The 16,534-nt window shown below is 39.8% G+C and overlaps 2 protein-coding genes across 3 annotated transcripts; one reads left to right on the top strand and one right to left on the bottom strand.

Annotated features, from left to right (window-relative positions):
• On the top strand, positions 1–10,074 carry LOC117537939 (phosphoribosyl pyrophosphate synthase-associated protein 1-like). 2 transcript variants are annotated; one of them, XM_034203364.1, is made up of 11 exons: positions 1–665; positions 767–807; positions 2,650–2,702; positions 2,826–2,892; positions 3,954–4,126; positions 4,634–4,749; positions 5,532–5,587; positions 5,791–5,939; positions 8,569–8,639; positions 8,989–9,135; positions 9,583–10,074. In XM_034203364.1, the coding sequence occupies exons 5-11, from the start codon at positions 3,973–3,975 to the stop codon at positions 9,739–9,741; spliced, it is 852 nt and encodes a 283-aa protein (XP_034059255.1). In that variant the 5' UTR covers positions 1–665; positions 767–807; positions 2,650–2,702; positions 2,826–2,892; positions 3,954–3,972; the 3' UTR covers positions 9,742–10,074. The 2 variants fall into 2 exon arrangements, with proteins under 2 accessions (XP_034059255.1, XP_034059254.1); XM_034203363.1 differs by lacking the exon at positions 767–807.
• Positions 10,075–12,707: 2,633 nt separating this feature from the next.
• Positions 12,708–14,411, bottom strand: LOC117537941 (GTP-binding protein Rhes-like). The gene has a single exon (XM_034203365.1). The coding sequence runs from the start codon at positions 14,124–14,126 to the stop codon at positions 13,500–13,502; it is 627 nt and encodes a 208-aa protein (XP_034059256.1). The 5' UTR covers positions 14,127–14,411; the 3' UTR covers positions 12,708–13,499.
• Between the last annotated feature and the right edge of the window lie 2,123 nt (positions 14,412–16,534).

The following is a 16,534-nucleotide window of genomic DNA, read 5'->3' as shown; positions in this document are numbered from 1 at the left end:
CGTGTTTTCCCCTGCTGCCACCGCATTGCTACAAAGTTTACAGTATAGCAACAATTGAATGCTAGCAGCGGAGTTTCGAAGTTAATTCTTGGTACATTTCAGTTCGTCTTCATGGTAACATAAACCGGAGTTTGTGTTCTGGAGACGATAAAAAGTCAGTGACCCGCATGGAAACACAGAGCCCAGCTTCCCATCTGCTGTAGGGGATTTTTGTGTAGTGCTGGTCGATGCGAAAGATAGTTGTTGATTTGCTAACACGAGCACGAGAGTTGCTCCAGCGTTACATGTGGGGCATGTGCGCTTTGTTGTTTTAGTTTATATACATTACAGCTTAACACAGTTTTAGCAAGGTCTATATTTCCTTACTTTAAAGTGCATCTGATCGAAGTTTAACCAACCAATAGTTAGGTTTTAGTGTGGAAACTGCTTTTCAGGTAAGCTAATTACGGACTAGTTTTACGGTTTTGGTTAAACGCAACCAATTACCACGTTGATTTCAACGCAGTAGGCCTATGCCCATTAGACGTTTTGCTGGTCACAAGTCTTTGTTCCCTTACTCTCAAACCCCCAACCTTTCGAAAAATGAATGTTTCAAGAAGTGGGTACCGTGTCTTTTCTGCTAACTCCTCCACCGCCTGCATCGAGCTGGCCAAGAAGATCACCGAGTAAGTGACGTTTACCTTAAAGTAACAAAAGGATTATTGTATTTTCATGTCTGTAATGTTGAGGTTTGGCCTGTCTGTGTTACCTGCCGTGTCCCTGACAGTACTCCTGGGAGTCTAGCTGCAGGTGACCCGTGGCCAGTGGGTGTGTATTGTTTGCATTTATTGCTGTTCAATTAACACACACACACACACACACACACACACACACACACACACACACACACACACACACACACACACACACACACACACACACACACACACACACACACACACACACACACACACACACACACACACACACACACACACACACACACACACACACACACACACACACACACACAGTAGATAGTAGTAGTATTTGCTGTAAATGTTAAATGATTGGGTGATCTTCATTACTTGTCTGATTTCTTACATGCACCAAACTTTTGATACCACACACAAACTAGGAGTTGGATTCCCTTGATGGCCGATCTTGCTATTACTAGTAAATCATCTTGTTAATAATCTTGGAATGGACATGATCCAGCTTTAACAGATTAAATGTTGGCACAAACACATCAGCTTTCTCCTGGCATTGTTATGATTCTTTGTTTAAATCCTGAATCATTGTTTCCCTTAAAAGTGTCATGCAAACGCCAATTTCTTCTTGTGTTTTTTCCCAATAAAATCTGCAAGCAGCCATTTATTTTCCCAAAACCTGTTAACTTTTTTGACAGCTGATTTATAAGTTGCACTGCTCACACGAAAAGTGCTTAGCTTTCTTAGCTTTTACTGCTTTGCAATATTACAGAACACTATTATGGGTGATTATGTTGCCATTCTGGGGCCAAGTAGAGCTTCCCTGTTGAGCAAAGGTTGAATAACAACATGAGCACACGGCAAATGTTAATGACTAATATTCTGAATAGTTACTCATGTAGTAGTGCATGTGGTGACTACACTGTGTGTAATATCCCGAGAACTTAAGTCATTATTATTTGTAGGACCACATTTAAGTCCTTGTTGAAAATGACTAATATAAAGCTAGTTGTCTCATTATTATTATTCTTGGACATGATTGTTTGTCTTCTTTGTCTACTTAATTCTACCATAGCCACTCGATGAAGACATTATATTGAATATTTGAACAAGTTTGAGGGATGTAAACGGGGTGAGGCTGCACAGAAACGCCTGTCTTGATTAACAGGATACAAATGAGTGAACTCCTTTTTTTTGTAATCAACACCATAATTGTCTGCCTGAGGCTTAGATGTATTTTTGGTGCCTGGGCTCGTTCAGAGTTCGACTTGATGCAACAGGATTTGTCTGCACTAAGAGTCAAAATATCAACAATACCAATGCTTTTTGTGGATGTCTGAACAAATGATCATGTGTTCACTACTGAACCTCATTAAACCTTGACGTTTTATAGTCAATGGGATGCATTTTAGAAGTTGGGGAATGTACGCTTTGCAGGCCATAGCTTGCACACGCACCCAAAATATCAAACGACTACTTTTTATTTATTTATTAGTCTGTCTTTTATACTGAATATTTTTTAAATGTTTTGTCTGGTATATTAAATGACACATGTATTGCTTATAGCTCTAGTTGATGTGTTCAAATGACTTGTTTTCCAAACCCCAAAAGAAAAAGGTAAACAAAGAAACACAAAATCACATCCTCACGTTTTAGAAGCTTGAACCAGAGAATGTTTGGTGCTTTTGCTGAAATACATCTGATCATAGTTTTTCAGTCAATGTACTAATTCATCAATAGACTAATGATCCATCAAATGTCTTTAATACAAACGGATTATCAAAATGACAATTTTCTTTTCTTAAACAAGTCTTAAACAATGTGTGTTTAAAAACCTGCTGTTCGAAAACACAAATACAAAACATTAGTCTAGTACACACTAAATTCACATACTTAAATTAATAAAAACATAAAGGGTGTGTTTGTGTTTTAACCCTTTGGCCCGTTTGTTTCTTCCCAGACGGTTGGGTGTAGAGTTGGGCAAGTCAGTGGTTTATCAAGGGTCGAACTCGGGTAAGGCTGATTTATTTCCTCTTCTCCATAATGCATGTCAGATTAATAAACTGTGGTTTAGACTTTGCTCTTGAACCTACATGATGTGAATTTTTTTATTTCATCGTTTGTTTTTGTTTTCAGAGACCAAAGTGGAAGTGCAAGAGTCTGTACGTGGACAAGACATCTTTATCATTCAGACCATTCCCAGGTGAGACAAGATGGATACTTTAATGTTCTATATTAACAGTCATATCATTATGTGTAATATTATGAACCCTCAGAGAAGTTTATGAAAACCTACTGAGGTTTTATTAAGCTTCTTTTAATAAAGTTCATGTTTAGCACTCTATCAATCTCGTTTCCAGAAGCATTAAGAAGTTGTTCAGCAAAAAGTAAAATAACAGACTGAAAAAGTTAACAATGGGAATCTAGCAAGCTAAAGACTCACATATTTTTCTTAGGATATGGTGAAGGCAAAATAATCTTAAATAAAAGTAAATATTGTCCAGAAACACGACTCTAAATGAGCATTTGGCGCTGTGTCAGTCTGAGTCTGATGGAGGTGTAACAGGTCGGCAAGGGCAAAGGTCTGCCAACAAAAATGCAGCTGTAAAAGTATGGTTTATTAACACACTGTTTTAAATGTACATGCACCTCCATCTGAATCCCCCTGTAGTTTTACATGGCATATGCATGAGTAGCCTTCATATGACAATGACTTAAATATGTTTTTAAAATTGTAATGCATTCACATAAGGAATTCGCCATTGAAGTAAATAGCTGAAACAGGTTAAACAATGTCTAATTTATGTTCAGTTTCCCTGGTAAGTTTGTCTTTTTATTTCACATTTAAGAATCACGTAGCATACTTTTGCCTGGGAGGTGTAACGCCAAATGATTAACTATGGAGCAAGTGAAGAAGAAAAAAAGCAACATGTTAGTTATTTACTGTGATGAAGGAGGAAGCTCTGAGAGGTAAGCAGAGGTCACAGGTGGAGACACAACTAGTGGATCTCTTGTTTCAGGAAGGTAACATGCAGTGTCCTGTTACACCAACAGCTCTTTGCCTAAAGTAGTGAAACTGTCCTCGTTTAGCCATTCAATTGTGAGGTTATTTTTGGCAAAGATAAATAGCTGGTTAAGATGTAGTCTAATAAAAGGGCACATGATTAGGTTACTTAACTTAATTTACAGTAGATAGGGGGTTGACAATTATTTAGATGAAATGTGAGGTGTTCTATGTTTTGAATTGAATGTGTTGTTTCTCAGGGATGTCAACACGGCCATCATGGAGCTGCTGGTTATGGCCTACGCTCTGAAGACTAACTGTGCCAAGAACATCATCGGGGTCATTCCCTACTTTCCCTACAGCAAGCAGTGCAAGATGAGGAAGAGGGGGTCCATCGTCTGCAAGCTGCTAGCATCCATGTTAGCTAAAGCTGGTACGGACTCTGGGTTGTCATTTTATGTTGCCATAATTTAGAAACCAACACATATCTTACAAAATCCACATTGTTGTGTAACATCACAACTCCAGTTGTAACTGGCCAGTCATATTTTATTTTTGGATTATTTTACCAGACGTAACGTTTGCTCCTTGTAGACTAAAGTATATGTGCAAGTACATTACAAATAATGGTTATGTGTGGTTTGTCCAGTCTTTTTGGGTTTCAACTAGTCCTGAGGTTTGCTCCATGCTTTAGCTGCAAATAATATATCCACTTAGATCCCTGTATAAATTAAACACTGTGAAAGTCCTGTTGTATTATTAATGTTAGGTTGAGGCCAGGAGCTGTATGAAATTGCACCCCACATTATTTAAAACTAATTTTCCCAAGACTTATAATTACCCACTTATATCTCTATGTCTCCAGGGACAGCTGTTCTTTGTGCTTCAAACACTGCAGACATTTGCTCTGAACTTGAGGCATATGTGTTTTGTGTTGCAGGTCTAACCCACATCATCACCATGGACCTCCACCAGAAAGAGATCCAGGGTTTCTTCAGCTTCCCCGTTGACAACCTGAGAGCTTCCCCCTTCCTCATCCAGTACATCCAGGAGGAGGTGAGGCAGAGTGTCACAACAACCATGGGGTCCTCCTACTGTCCTCCAACTTTATTTGCAGTTATTATTATGATGTCCCCCTTCTACTCCAGTAGGACTCAGATGAGGGTGTTGAACTTTTCCTTGTACATGTGATGTTTTGGTGTTGTTGTTGTTGTTTTGTTTCTTTCCGTTAACTGTCAAGGGGGAACTACGTTTTTGTGTTTCTTTTATTTTCCTGCGATACTGTTATGATTGGCTGTGAATAAGAAAATATGAAGGACAGACCATATATTTCTATTTATTTTTTATTTTTCTAGAAAGTGGCAGGTAATATAGGATTATTATTTTCTTCTCCCTGCTCCTTTCCGGGTATGGTGTGTTTATAGAGACATGTTTTGCAAATAATTGTTATACATTAAGTACAAAATTAAATGAAATAGTATACAGTGTTTCCCACAGATCTGAAATATACTTGTGGTGGTAGCCTAGAACCGGGGGGGGTGCTAGTGGAGCACGCTTATGACCTCGGAGTTACTGCAGAGCGGAGTTACTGCAGAGCGCATAAAGCAGATCCGTCACGCGATAGCAGAGCCAACAGGTACAGGAGGGGTAGTTAATCGATCGCAGATCACAAAGGGTTTTACCTAAATGGGTCGCGAAATATACTTTGGTGGATGTTAATATACCTGGGCGGCCCGCCCAAGTAAAGTCTATGTGTGGGAAAACCTGTATAACTATCATGTCAGGTCAACTGTCACTTTTGTAATTTAGCATTGACAATTATGTCTCTCTCTCCTCAGATTCCAGACTACAGGAATGCCGTAATTGTTGCAAGGTCCCCTTCATCTGCCAAGAGGTAACATGACAGCCCAGTCACTAAAATCTCTAGTTGCCTCTCTCTGTTCGACAGGAAGGCATCACTTCTCCTGCTGTCCATCTTCATTGTTATTGTGCTTTTGACTTCCCATTCCCACTGTCTGTTTTGCCTGCATATCTGTTTGAACGTGTTGCATTTGTCAGCCGTTGACTCTTGCGTGTCTCTGTGTCCGTCTGTCTCAGAGCTCAGTCCTATGCTGAGAGGCTGCGCCTGGGCCTGGCAGTGATGCACGGAGAAGCCCACCACTCAGAGTTGGACATGCCTGACGGACGACAATCTCCGCCGCCCTTGTCTCGCACCACCCCGGGGCACACCGGCCTCGAGCTGCCATGTAAGAAACGCACCACAGCTACATCCTGCTGAAGAACACCTGTTTTATGAATGATTGTGTACGTATTGCTGGTTGTGTGTAAACAAAGTTAACTTTCAGGTTAATGCTGTCTTCAGTGTACATATTCCTCCAAACCTGCTCTTCCATGAGAGGTTCCGCACTACAATGTATGCAAGGGGAAAGCTATATGCTCATCTACACAAACATTTGCAACTGTATTATCCCAAGCATGGATCTTATTCAAATAGTTCAACTGCAAACAGGAAATGTGCTTTTGTAACAAACATGGCTTCTTGGCACCGGCTGACCTGTCCTGGCCAAATAAAGAGAAACTGCCGGCCAGTGCAGTGCTTCTGGTGTGGGTCGTGGAGAGCTACATTTCTACATTTCCGCCAGATTAGAGAGCTTGAGTTTAAAGCTTTGTGCTCATAAGACTGCAACAAGCATGAAGGCCAGCTGCTGCTCATGTGTCCGAAGCCAAATAAACCATAAGCCCAGCCCACTAAATCGAGAAGCATAACGGATGTCTTGGGATTGTTTTTCTTATTTTAATAGTCCTGATAAAACCCAAATACCTCTGAGTACCAGTATCAGGGCTGACCGTGGCTCGCAGCATCAGTCTTCTCTTCAAGCTGCCTTAAATGGCCAGCTTAAGACCAGAGTAATGCCCCTGCACACACACACACACACACACACACACACACACACACACACACACACACACACACACACACACACACACGTATTAGGTCTGCCCTTCCGCAGGCGTTGTCGTAGCCAGCTGTGAAATACTGCAGGCATTGACTGACATCGCCTCCTTTCTTTTCCCCCCCCATCTCATCTTGCCCTGTATTCTCTCTTCTCATCTTCCTCCTTCTCCCCTTCTTGACTTGGAGATATGTTTTATGTCAGCCTTCTCCTCCCCAGCAGGAGCTGGATCACACTAATTCAAGCCGTCTCTCTCTCTCTCTTTCTGCCTCCATAAATGCCTCAATTACGTGACATGTCAATTCATCCTGACTGCAGCTGCTCTGGGGTTTACATCCTTTGAAGAATGTTGTCATTATTTTTGCTCAGTATGGTTCTGCTGCTGTACGTTTAATTGTGTGTTAATACTTTCTCTTCCATCCTGTCTTTAGCTGGCGGAGGGAGGAGACGTCAATCTTCATATCCTGGCTTAGAGCTCCCAAGTAGGATCATAACGCTTGAATCCATTCGTGCTTCCTTCTGATGCCTCCATCGCATGGAATAACTGAATGAGTTGCTAAGAGCCTCCAATTAATTTCACATCTAAACATTCAAAAATCAAAGTGACGGTGATCCAATGAAAGTGGTTACAGTTACATTATGCCGGCCCCATCAAAATCAAAGATAACTTTTTCTTAGTCAGCACATTTTATCAACAAATCTTTTCTATTAATGAATGTTCAGATGTTTTTCATTTGAATGTTTTTAAAAGCAGTCTCTGTCCTGAAACACTGACTACGGCATACTTGGATCAGTGCAATGATAATTGTTGGAAGCCCTCAGTCTCATACAGATCTCAGTTGAAATGAATTTGTTTCTTGCTAAATCAAGAATAATGATTATTATTATATGACATGGATGATTTAAGTCACGTTATGTTAGTCCCTGCAGACGTGTAATCCTTAATAAATAAATAAAAAATTACTTAACAACTCGCCTAGTAGATTTAGGTTATCAAATTCCATTTAACTCGGCACTCTGATCAGTGTGAACTCCAAATTGTCTCACCAATTGCTTCACAAGACATCCTGGCAATGATCATACCCATGTCTGAAATTCTTGATGTGTTTTTAAAGTCCTGCTCATGTTTCTACATCTTTTCTGCTTGATGCTGTTTGTTGTGACTCAAACAGTTTGATTCTCATTTGTTTCAAAAACGAAATCCTTGTAATTGGATTCTAGTTGCTTTCCTTCCTTTCTTTCCCACTTCTGTAACTGTTAAAAACCTTTCATATTTTAGATTCTGCACAGATGCCTTGCTGGATGGTCTTGTGATGGATTTGGGAACTGAGCTCTCAATGTGCCCTGATGTTGTTTGGAAGAAGCTTGTTGGCGTGGTGTGCAGGACCCTCAAAGGCAGATGTGACAGGTTCTAGACCAGGATCAAAAATATTTGAAACCCCTTCAAGTACTTGCTATATTTAAATATGCATGCAGGGTTGATAGACTTCAAATTGGGGGGCATTAGACACATCATTTTATTGACAACATCAATACTCTAAAGTGTCAAAAATGGTATTTGTTTCCAAATCATCTTTGATCCTGGTCAGTGGTTTCTAAAAGAGTCTCTGCTACACCCACTGGTCCATTTACTGCTACAGCAAAGCAACCATCATCTAAATCCATTTGAGTCTTGAGTCAAATTCAGCACTAATTTCTCCCACAGATAACTTTGCCTCAAAGCTCTTGAGTGGACTGCAGTCATTGAGTTGGTGATCTGGTAGCTGGAAGCTTGCTGGGGTAGAGCCTTTGCATGATGTTTGCAGGTTTTTAAACCCAATCTTCCTTAAATGAACCTGACCTCAATGATCTGTTCCTGTCGCAGGATAGACCTCACTTATTTTCCTCTTTTAAGTAACATTCCTTTATATGTGTCTTTCAGTAATGATGGCGAAGGAGAAGCCCCCCATCACTGTTGTCGGAGACGTGGGAGGCAGAATTGCCATCATTGTTGTAAGACCTTCAACTTTTATTGTATTGTACAGTGTAAGAGTGTTTCGCATATTAATCCTTCAAAATTAGGCATTATACAAAATATGCGACAGTTGTGTGGGGTTCAGTGAGTACATTGCTTCTAATGAGGGGTAGATTACCACAAAATATCACAGCAAGACTAAGTATGTGTAACAGTTACAGTATATTTTTGTACCTTATCAGAGTCATGTCACTGTCACCCACTTAATGACAACTGTAATCTTTACATTCATATTCCAGAATCTAAATATATGCATTGTATGTATTGCTTCTTAATTAGTTCTTCGTTGTGTGATGCCTGACCCATTATCTGTGTCCATTATCTCAGGATGACATCATCGATGATGTGGAGGACTTTGTTGCCACAGCAGAAATCCTCAAAGAGAGGGGAGCCTACAAGATCTACATCATGGCGACACACGGCCTGCTGTCTGCAGACGCACCCAGACTACTGGAGGACTCCGCCATCGATGAGGTAAAATCATGAGCGGGTCTTATCACTGAAGTTTACATTCTAAAGTGCCTGAAAAATGTATGTGAATTAAAAAACAAGGACAACATTGACCTACATTCAGTAAACTTTATTAATTAATCCAATGCTTTCCCATCACTCCAGAACATATACACACGACAGATCAGCATTTAGCCTTCCGCCTCAAAAGTAAAGACAAATGCTAAATCACCTCTGCAAATAACTTTCACTCTTTTGCTTATATTGATTTTCTTTTTGAAACAAAGGCAAATGTTTGGTGATGTATCCCTCCATATTTATTCATAATCAATATATGACATTTGATGCATGTCTTGATTGTCTCAGCAAGAGAAAGGTTCCATTACTCGTAACACAAACCAGATGACAGGCAGACTTGAACAGTGGAATATCCTCTTTATTTGTCACTGAGCTGTTGTTTTGCGCCTCCAGGTGGTGGTGACCAACACCGTGCCTCACGAGGTGCAGAAGCTTCAGTGTCCAAAAATCAAGACTGTGGACGTCAGTATGATCCTGGCTGAGGCCATCCGCCGCACCCACAACGGAGAGTCCATGGCTTATCTGTTCCGCAACATCGCTGTGGATGACTGAGGCAACACACACACTTGCATTTACATTCCAGCACACACACACACACCGATGACCAAGATTAATGCATTTTTGCTTTAACCTGTTGTTCTTGTTTGTTTTACGGATAACATGTTGGCAGAAACTGACTGTATTCACTGTGTTAGACAAGTCAAACTCTACTCTAATCCTCTGATAAGATACATAATGGGACTGTACACGCAATGCAAACTGTTTCACTTCACTAACACATGCTTCCCACCATCTGAAAACATATATAGCACAACATAATGTATCACGTGCATCCTCTCAGTCAGCTGAAGAATTTGGCAAATAAAACTATTATTCTTGGGTGAATTACCTTTTTCTCTTTTATCATATGGATTTAAAATGACAAACACTTGGGTATTCAGTACATGAAAGTAGCACAGGTGGCAGTAAGGCACATATAGTTTGCATTTTTCTTTGTAAGTGTGAAGATATTTGTGGAACTGTCAGAAATGTGCAGTCCAGTGGGTTCACACCTGAGCCGAAGCTTTCAGTAGCAGTTTCAGTCAGAGCTAGGGCTGCTTGCTTTATGAAGCATGGAGACACGTTACACATCATCCTGCAGTGTTCAGACAGTTAGATGGAAATGCTTAACCTAAAGAGTTTGCATTGCATGATGAGTTGTCATTTTACGGTTGCAGCAGATGCACTAAAGGACATACAGTACATAACTTATAAGGAAGTATGGTGTAGGAAACGTTTTGTGTAACGCAGCCAGGGTTCCAGGTTAGATAGTAAAATAAATCCTGCGTGTGACGTGTGTGTAACAGAATGAAAATGAACCTTTTGCCTTGTAAAATAATTAGATGGTGGATAATATTTAAAGCTTGATGCAGAAGGTGATCAATTAGTCATTATTCTCCAATACTATGGGTTTACAATATGTTATTGACATTAACAACATACTATTAAATAGTCAAATTTATATTTTGATTACTTTTTTCCCAATGTAAGTTCTGACTGGAATATAATTCCTACTTTATTCATAATAATAAAAGATGACTAATACACATCAAATGTAACACAAACAAATTGACATTGACACATGCCCCACTAAGACTCAGCCAGAGTTAAAATAGTAATGTGACACATTTTTAAGCTTTTGACTCTTCTCCAGAAGCAGGAAACACTTACTACTTAGTTTAACGCAGAATCTACTGACATGTAATCACACACTCTTCAATAATCCTGCTGGTTTCTGTCCAGGACCCTGAACTTGTTCTAAACGCCTCAGAGTCTCTTATTCTGCTGAGGAGCTTTGACCAAGTCCAGGGGCAAAGACATCTGAGAAAATGACTTCCATTACTGCAGCTCAAATCTGACCGCTAAATGCTAATAACAGTACTACTAAAGTTGTGTTTGTAGAGTGTCCATAAATCCTCCAAATATCCATCTTAAATGAAAGTAGAACTCGAGATAACAAATCCACACACCTGCGTGACTGAAGAGCCTCTACACCTCCTTCCCTTTGCAACTGAACATGAGTGGAGAGCGGAAGAATGTTTAAATGTGGACTGAAAGAGGAACTGTCCGCAAACGTTTACCAGGCCACTTCCTCAAATTGAAACAGGAAACTTTGTTCAGTCTTATCTGATGGAATGGGGTGGGGGTTCAACCTGAGCACTTCAACTTGAGCACTTCAACTGTCTCCGCTCACAGGTTCATTTAGGGGAACCATGCACAGCTTTTTCAGGAACCGCACCATGATCCGTTTTGTGTTGGACTTCTGCTGAACTATTTCATACTCAAATGTTTCGATGCTTCTTTTTGCTTAACTTCTGCTTAACTTTGACTGCTGTCCTTTCAGGCTCTGAGCCAGTTAAACTGCTTCTTTAATGTGGATGTCACACCTGCTTTCACATGAAGTTAAAGCAGTGTTGAAAGCATTTGCGATATTATCAATGATGTTTTAGACGCTTTCAGGTTCAGAGAGGCCATCTGCTACACAATAGACTTCTTCAAAAGCTTGGAAACATGCTTTCAGTCAGTCCAATCACTACTGATTCATTATGGACGATAGCATGATCTTCTTAATTTCTTTGGTTATTAGATCGCTGATTTAACTAATGAGGCTATGCAGTGACGTCTGTATTTTAAAAGATTAATAAGGTAAAAACGAAAGCATTTCATACCTGACATACACTAAGATATTACTACAGTAGTTTCAGTGGATGTAATGTATGTGTTGCATCAACAGATGGCGACAGAGATCTTGTAATACTCTAGGATGCGGACAGTTGAGAAATGTAAAGCTCCAACTCTGGATTTCAGTCCACTTGATACACTAATTTACTAGTTTATGTCACTTATATTATTTCAGCTAATATATATAAAAAACAGGGATTAAATCTCCTCGCACCTTGGTTTATTTGGTCCCATTTTGCAATGGCGCAAAAAGTGAATGTGCTGGGACCCAACCCCACAATAATCTATATTCACAGTTCTCTAACACGTGCATTGCATTGACATGTAGACGCTTCTAATCTTTACTGTCATTTATTTCATTTGTTTTGTGTGTCTTCCTATCCTTCCTGCTTCTGCCTGAAAGGACATCAGAACATCTGTTGCCTGGGGAAATCTATTTGCTCACACACATTTTGAATCGAAAGTGACTGCTGCCCTCTGCAGAAATCTCCTACTGATGAAAAACGCAGCTCTTAAATGTATTCTGAAAATTCAGTTTTGTGTAAATAAGGATATTAATCAAAAATATTTAAGTTTGATGAGATAACAGTCAAAATGACGGCAGTCCTACAATACAGTACTTTATATATTAAATAATATTGTGCAACATGTTCATGACCTTGAGGTTTATTATTCATGTTGTCTTTATTCTATATAATGTGATTCTGATTTCTTTAAAGAAATTGTTTTGAGGGATTAAATGTTGATTTATCATGTACTCCAAAAAAAAACGTACCTCCTTCACAGAATGATTTAGTTAATACTGAACTATTTTCCTATGCCATAGAACCTACACATCTATACATTCCAAACAACAACATTCACTTTCTTTGTGCTTATATCTTTTTATTGCACATTTAGATCCACATTCAACATACATTTGTCAAATAAACAGCAAAAAATAATATCTGTGAGAATATACCTTGGTAAAAAACAATAAACCTTAAAACATCCTTTTGAATGGTAATTTAAAAATAAGAAGTGCATTAACCGTTTATATTTTACAACATTTAAAAAACAAATAATATTATCAATGGCAAATTGAGATCGAATACAACAACTGTAAACATAATGTGCTACATATACTGAATTGCTAAATTTAAAACAATTTACATGAGACATACAACGTATGCACGTTAAACAACAAGTATGTAAAAAGTGTGTTAGCAACAGTCCAAACCTTGATGTAAGTGAACATTTTAATTCAAAATCCATGAGGGATACATTGATCTACACACCAGCAGCATGTCACCAAATAAGCTGCAACAACATTACATCGAGTAAAGAACTGAGTGATAAACACAGCTTCCATCTTTCCACTGGCAGTCTGACCAGTCTTCACACCGTTCGCCTCCTCAGTTTCTTTTCCTCTTTTTATCGTGACCCCTGAACAAAGTCCTTGCCAGTCAAAGATCACTAATTTCAGTCTCCTTGGTCTCCACCAACTGAAGTCCAAGCTTGATTCTTTTTCTCTGGCCAGCAGCATTTGACTAGTGCTCTCATCTCTTGGCCCTCCATGAAACAAAACGGCACTTCTCCTCTGTCTGTCATTATGACAAAATACAGCTGTTGGTTTTGTTCATGGGCGGCCGGAAGTTGGTGTCTTTGGGGAAGGTCTCCCGGCGTCTTCTCAGCGCGGGGCTGATGCGGCAGGGGAGGTTGGCCTGCTGCAGGAGCTCCTTGAACACCTCCACCACATTGGCGTTTTCCTTTGCTGAAGCTTCCAGATAACTGTTGTTCCAATCCATCTCCACGGTGGACAGCACGTCCTCATTGGACACCTGACGCTCCTTCACCCGGTCCACCTTGTTCCCCACCACCACGATGGGTGTGTACTTGTCCTCCTTGATCTCCAGAATCTCATCTCGGAGTATCTTGACAGCCTCCAGTGACTCGGGGTCGTCCACGGCGTACACCAGTGCGAAGGCGTCGCTGTTTTGGATGGAGAGCTTGCGCATGGCGGGGAAGGAGTAGCTGCCACTGGTGTCCAGGATCTCCACGGAGATCTTCACCCCACCAATGTCATACTCCTTACTGTGCATCTCCTCCACTGTGCGCTTGTGTTTGGGCTCAAATGTGTCTTCGAGGAAGCGTTGGATCAGGGCTGTCTTTCCCACTCCTGCTGCCCCCAGAAATACCAGGCGGACGTGGGTCTTCTCCTTCACCTCCAGAGACATGCTGCTTTTTTTGGACTTTTTATTTGAGGGCAAAAATTAGGAAAGAAATGTCCCAAAAACTGTCTCAGTTTACTCACTTGCTTTCACTGTTTACAACAAGTGCTGTAACACTGCAAATGTTATAGATTTCTACCTTTTTTTAAATAGCCTTCCTTGAAATTCTCCCCTTCTGCAGTTTCTTGTGATTGTTCTCCGTGAGCTCCTTTCTTTGCTTTGTTTCACCTGTCAGGGGCTCTCTGTCAAAGCTCCTCAAAGTTGCTCATTGAATGCTTCTCTGGGTCTGATCCCACTCGCTGCCTTTTATGTCTGTTTTGGTGAGAGAGCTTCCATGCCCTCCTGCAGCTACAGCCAATCAGCAGCAGGCACCCTGTTGAAGTGTAACATCCAGGCAACCAATGTAGCGTGGCGGATTCAGGGGGAGAAAGGAGGAGAGATCTGAAAACACGGCAACCAGAGTGAGGAATAACAGAGATTATTATCAGAAAATCTTATGGAATTACTGGTCCTATTTAGATTGTCTTGCAACAAAGGGTCCAGTATACAGTCAGATCCATCTGGCTCTTGTGGTTTGATAAATTAATCCTGTGGTTTCTCTTTATGAGACAGAATCATCCCATAAATATGAATTATTTGTTAAACACGTGTCATTAAAAACATAAATCTTAATTTTTTTAAATTAATTGTGCAATTTATGAGACTAATCTTTAAGCCGGACTTGAAACAAGGCATTTCAAGAAGTGTCCAAAAATTCTTAACATAAGATATTAAAGGCATTCAAATTATACATAAAATGAACACGAAGCATAAAAAAACAATGCAAATTCGATGAATAGATTTACTGAAATAAATGCATAGTCTAGTGCAACATACGAATGGAAAGTCCCATATTAGATTTATTTAAAGTGACACAAAGTAAAGTTATAAGCCTTGATTTAAGAAAAAATCTGGTCGTTTTAGGGGAATTTAAAAGGTTGTCAAAGTGGACGTACAGAAATGTGATTATAACTGACATTAGCATTTTTAAATGATTTTTTTGACACACTTGGATAGGGTTATAAAACACCTTAAATGAAATGCTCCACTTTCTTGTTGATAGAAAATCTCGCAGGAGCAGGAGAAAAGTGATTGTGTCACTGAGCTATCGGCTGGCAACCAAATAGCTTAAGTGCACGCAGCTGCATAAATGTTAATACTGTGATAATCAGCTGGAATTAGTGTAGTGAATGTATCCCTTGGGAGTAGCATGGTGTTAATTCCCAATACATTAAACATACTCTCCTCAGGCTGATGACATTTTAGTTATGCAGCTTATAGGCAGAGCAGCTCACATTAGTTCAGCTACACGTGGCGATGTGTGTGTGACTGAAACACCTTCAGCTCTCTTTGGTGTCCAATTAGATGTGATGCACTGTCTGTAACTGTCGAATCCTACCTTCCTCCAGTTTGTCAGAGTTTGTCCTAGAGGAGTGAGTCTGACTGGTGATCGTTCTAAATTTCCCCTGGGACTCTACAGACTGTGACTCTGCCTGCCTTGTTAAGTTAGGCAACAACATGGAACAACGATGAGCTCCCCCCCCCCCCCCCGTACCAGCAACACACACTGTTAATATGTTCTTATAAGCTGTTTTCAACTTCAAACCAGTGCAAAGACAAAACAAAAATGACTTCTCACGTGAAATAATCACTGATCGTGAATTTAGGTTTTCAGGTTTTTCATTTAGCCAATAAAACATACTTTAACCTAAGTACAATTTGGGTTTTTACTTGTAGGGATTATAGTTTCCATTGTGTTGTTTTGCTGTTGATATGATTGAAAAACAAAACAATTTGTTGATTGTTGATGATTAATGAAATGGTGTGGAATGTTATGTATAGGGTTTGTGCCTGTGAGATCAGTGAGTACTGGTTTTCATTTGAATAATTACAGATAAGAACCAATCCATTGTGGCATGAACTGCATGTCCAAATTATAAATGTGTACATGAAAGAGTGCCTCAAAAAACACACCATCTGCACAACCAAGAGCTTGAATATAAAATAAAAAAGTGGGCCGTGTACCATTATTTGTTTCACCAAGACATCTTTTTGTATTTCTATTTATGGCCATCCTGCCCACCAGATGGCATTGCCTTTTGGAAGGAATCAGAGGTCTCTAATGTGTGCTAAGATGAAACACTGTTGTGTACCATTGCGCATAATAAGAATATCATTTCTAGCCGAATCCTTTGCTGCAAAAAACATGTATTTTAATGTATTTATTTATTTACAGGCTGTATTGATATCGGTTCCAAGCCTTACATAAATCGGTGTTTTGGATCGAGGGATAGCTTTATATGTTTTATCCCCTGATCATGATATAACCGATAAAAGAGAGCGAGCACTAATAATTGTTTTCTTTATCTATTCAG

The sequence above is a fragment of the Gymnodraco acuticeps genome, unplaced genomic scaffold (assembly GCF_902827175.1).
Source record: "Gymnodraco acuticeps unplaced genomic scaffold, fGymAcu1.1, whole genome shotgun sequence".
Classification (NCBI taxonomy): Eukaryota; Metazoa; Chordata; class Actinopteri; order Perciformes; family Bathydraconidae; genus Gymnodraco; species Gymnodraco acuticeps.
This window is presented reverse-complemented; position numbering and strand designations above follow the sequence as displayed.

Excerpts from the sequence above, each read along its gene's own strand:
- LOC117537941 (XM_034203365.1), bottom strand. The coding sequence starts at position 14,126 with ATGTCTCTGGAGGTGAAGGAGAAGACCCACGTCCGCCTGGTATTTCTG.
- LOC117537939 (XM_034203363.1), top strand. The coding sequence starts at position 583 with ATGAATGTTTCAAGAAGTGGGTACCGTGTCTTTTCTGCTAACTCCTCC. Across the intron at positions 4,127-4,633 it reads ATCCATGTTAGCTAAAGCTG|GTCTAACCCACATCATCACC; the intron begins GTACGGACTCTG and ends TTTGTGTTGCAG. Across the intron at positions 5,588-5,790 it reads TCCCCTTCATCTGCCAAGAG|AGCTCAGTCCTATGCTGAGA; the intron begins GTAACATGACAG and ends CGTCTGTCTCAG.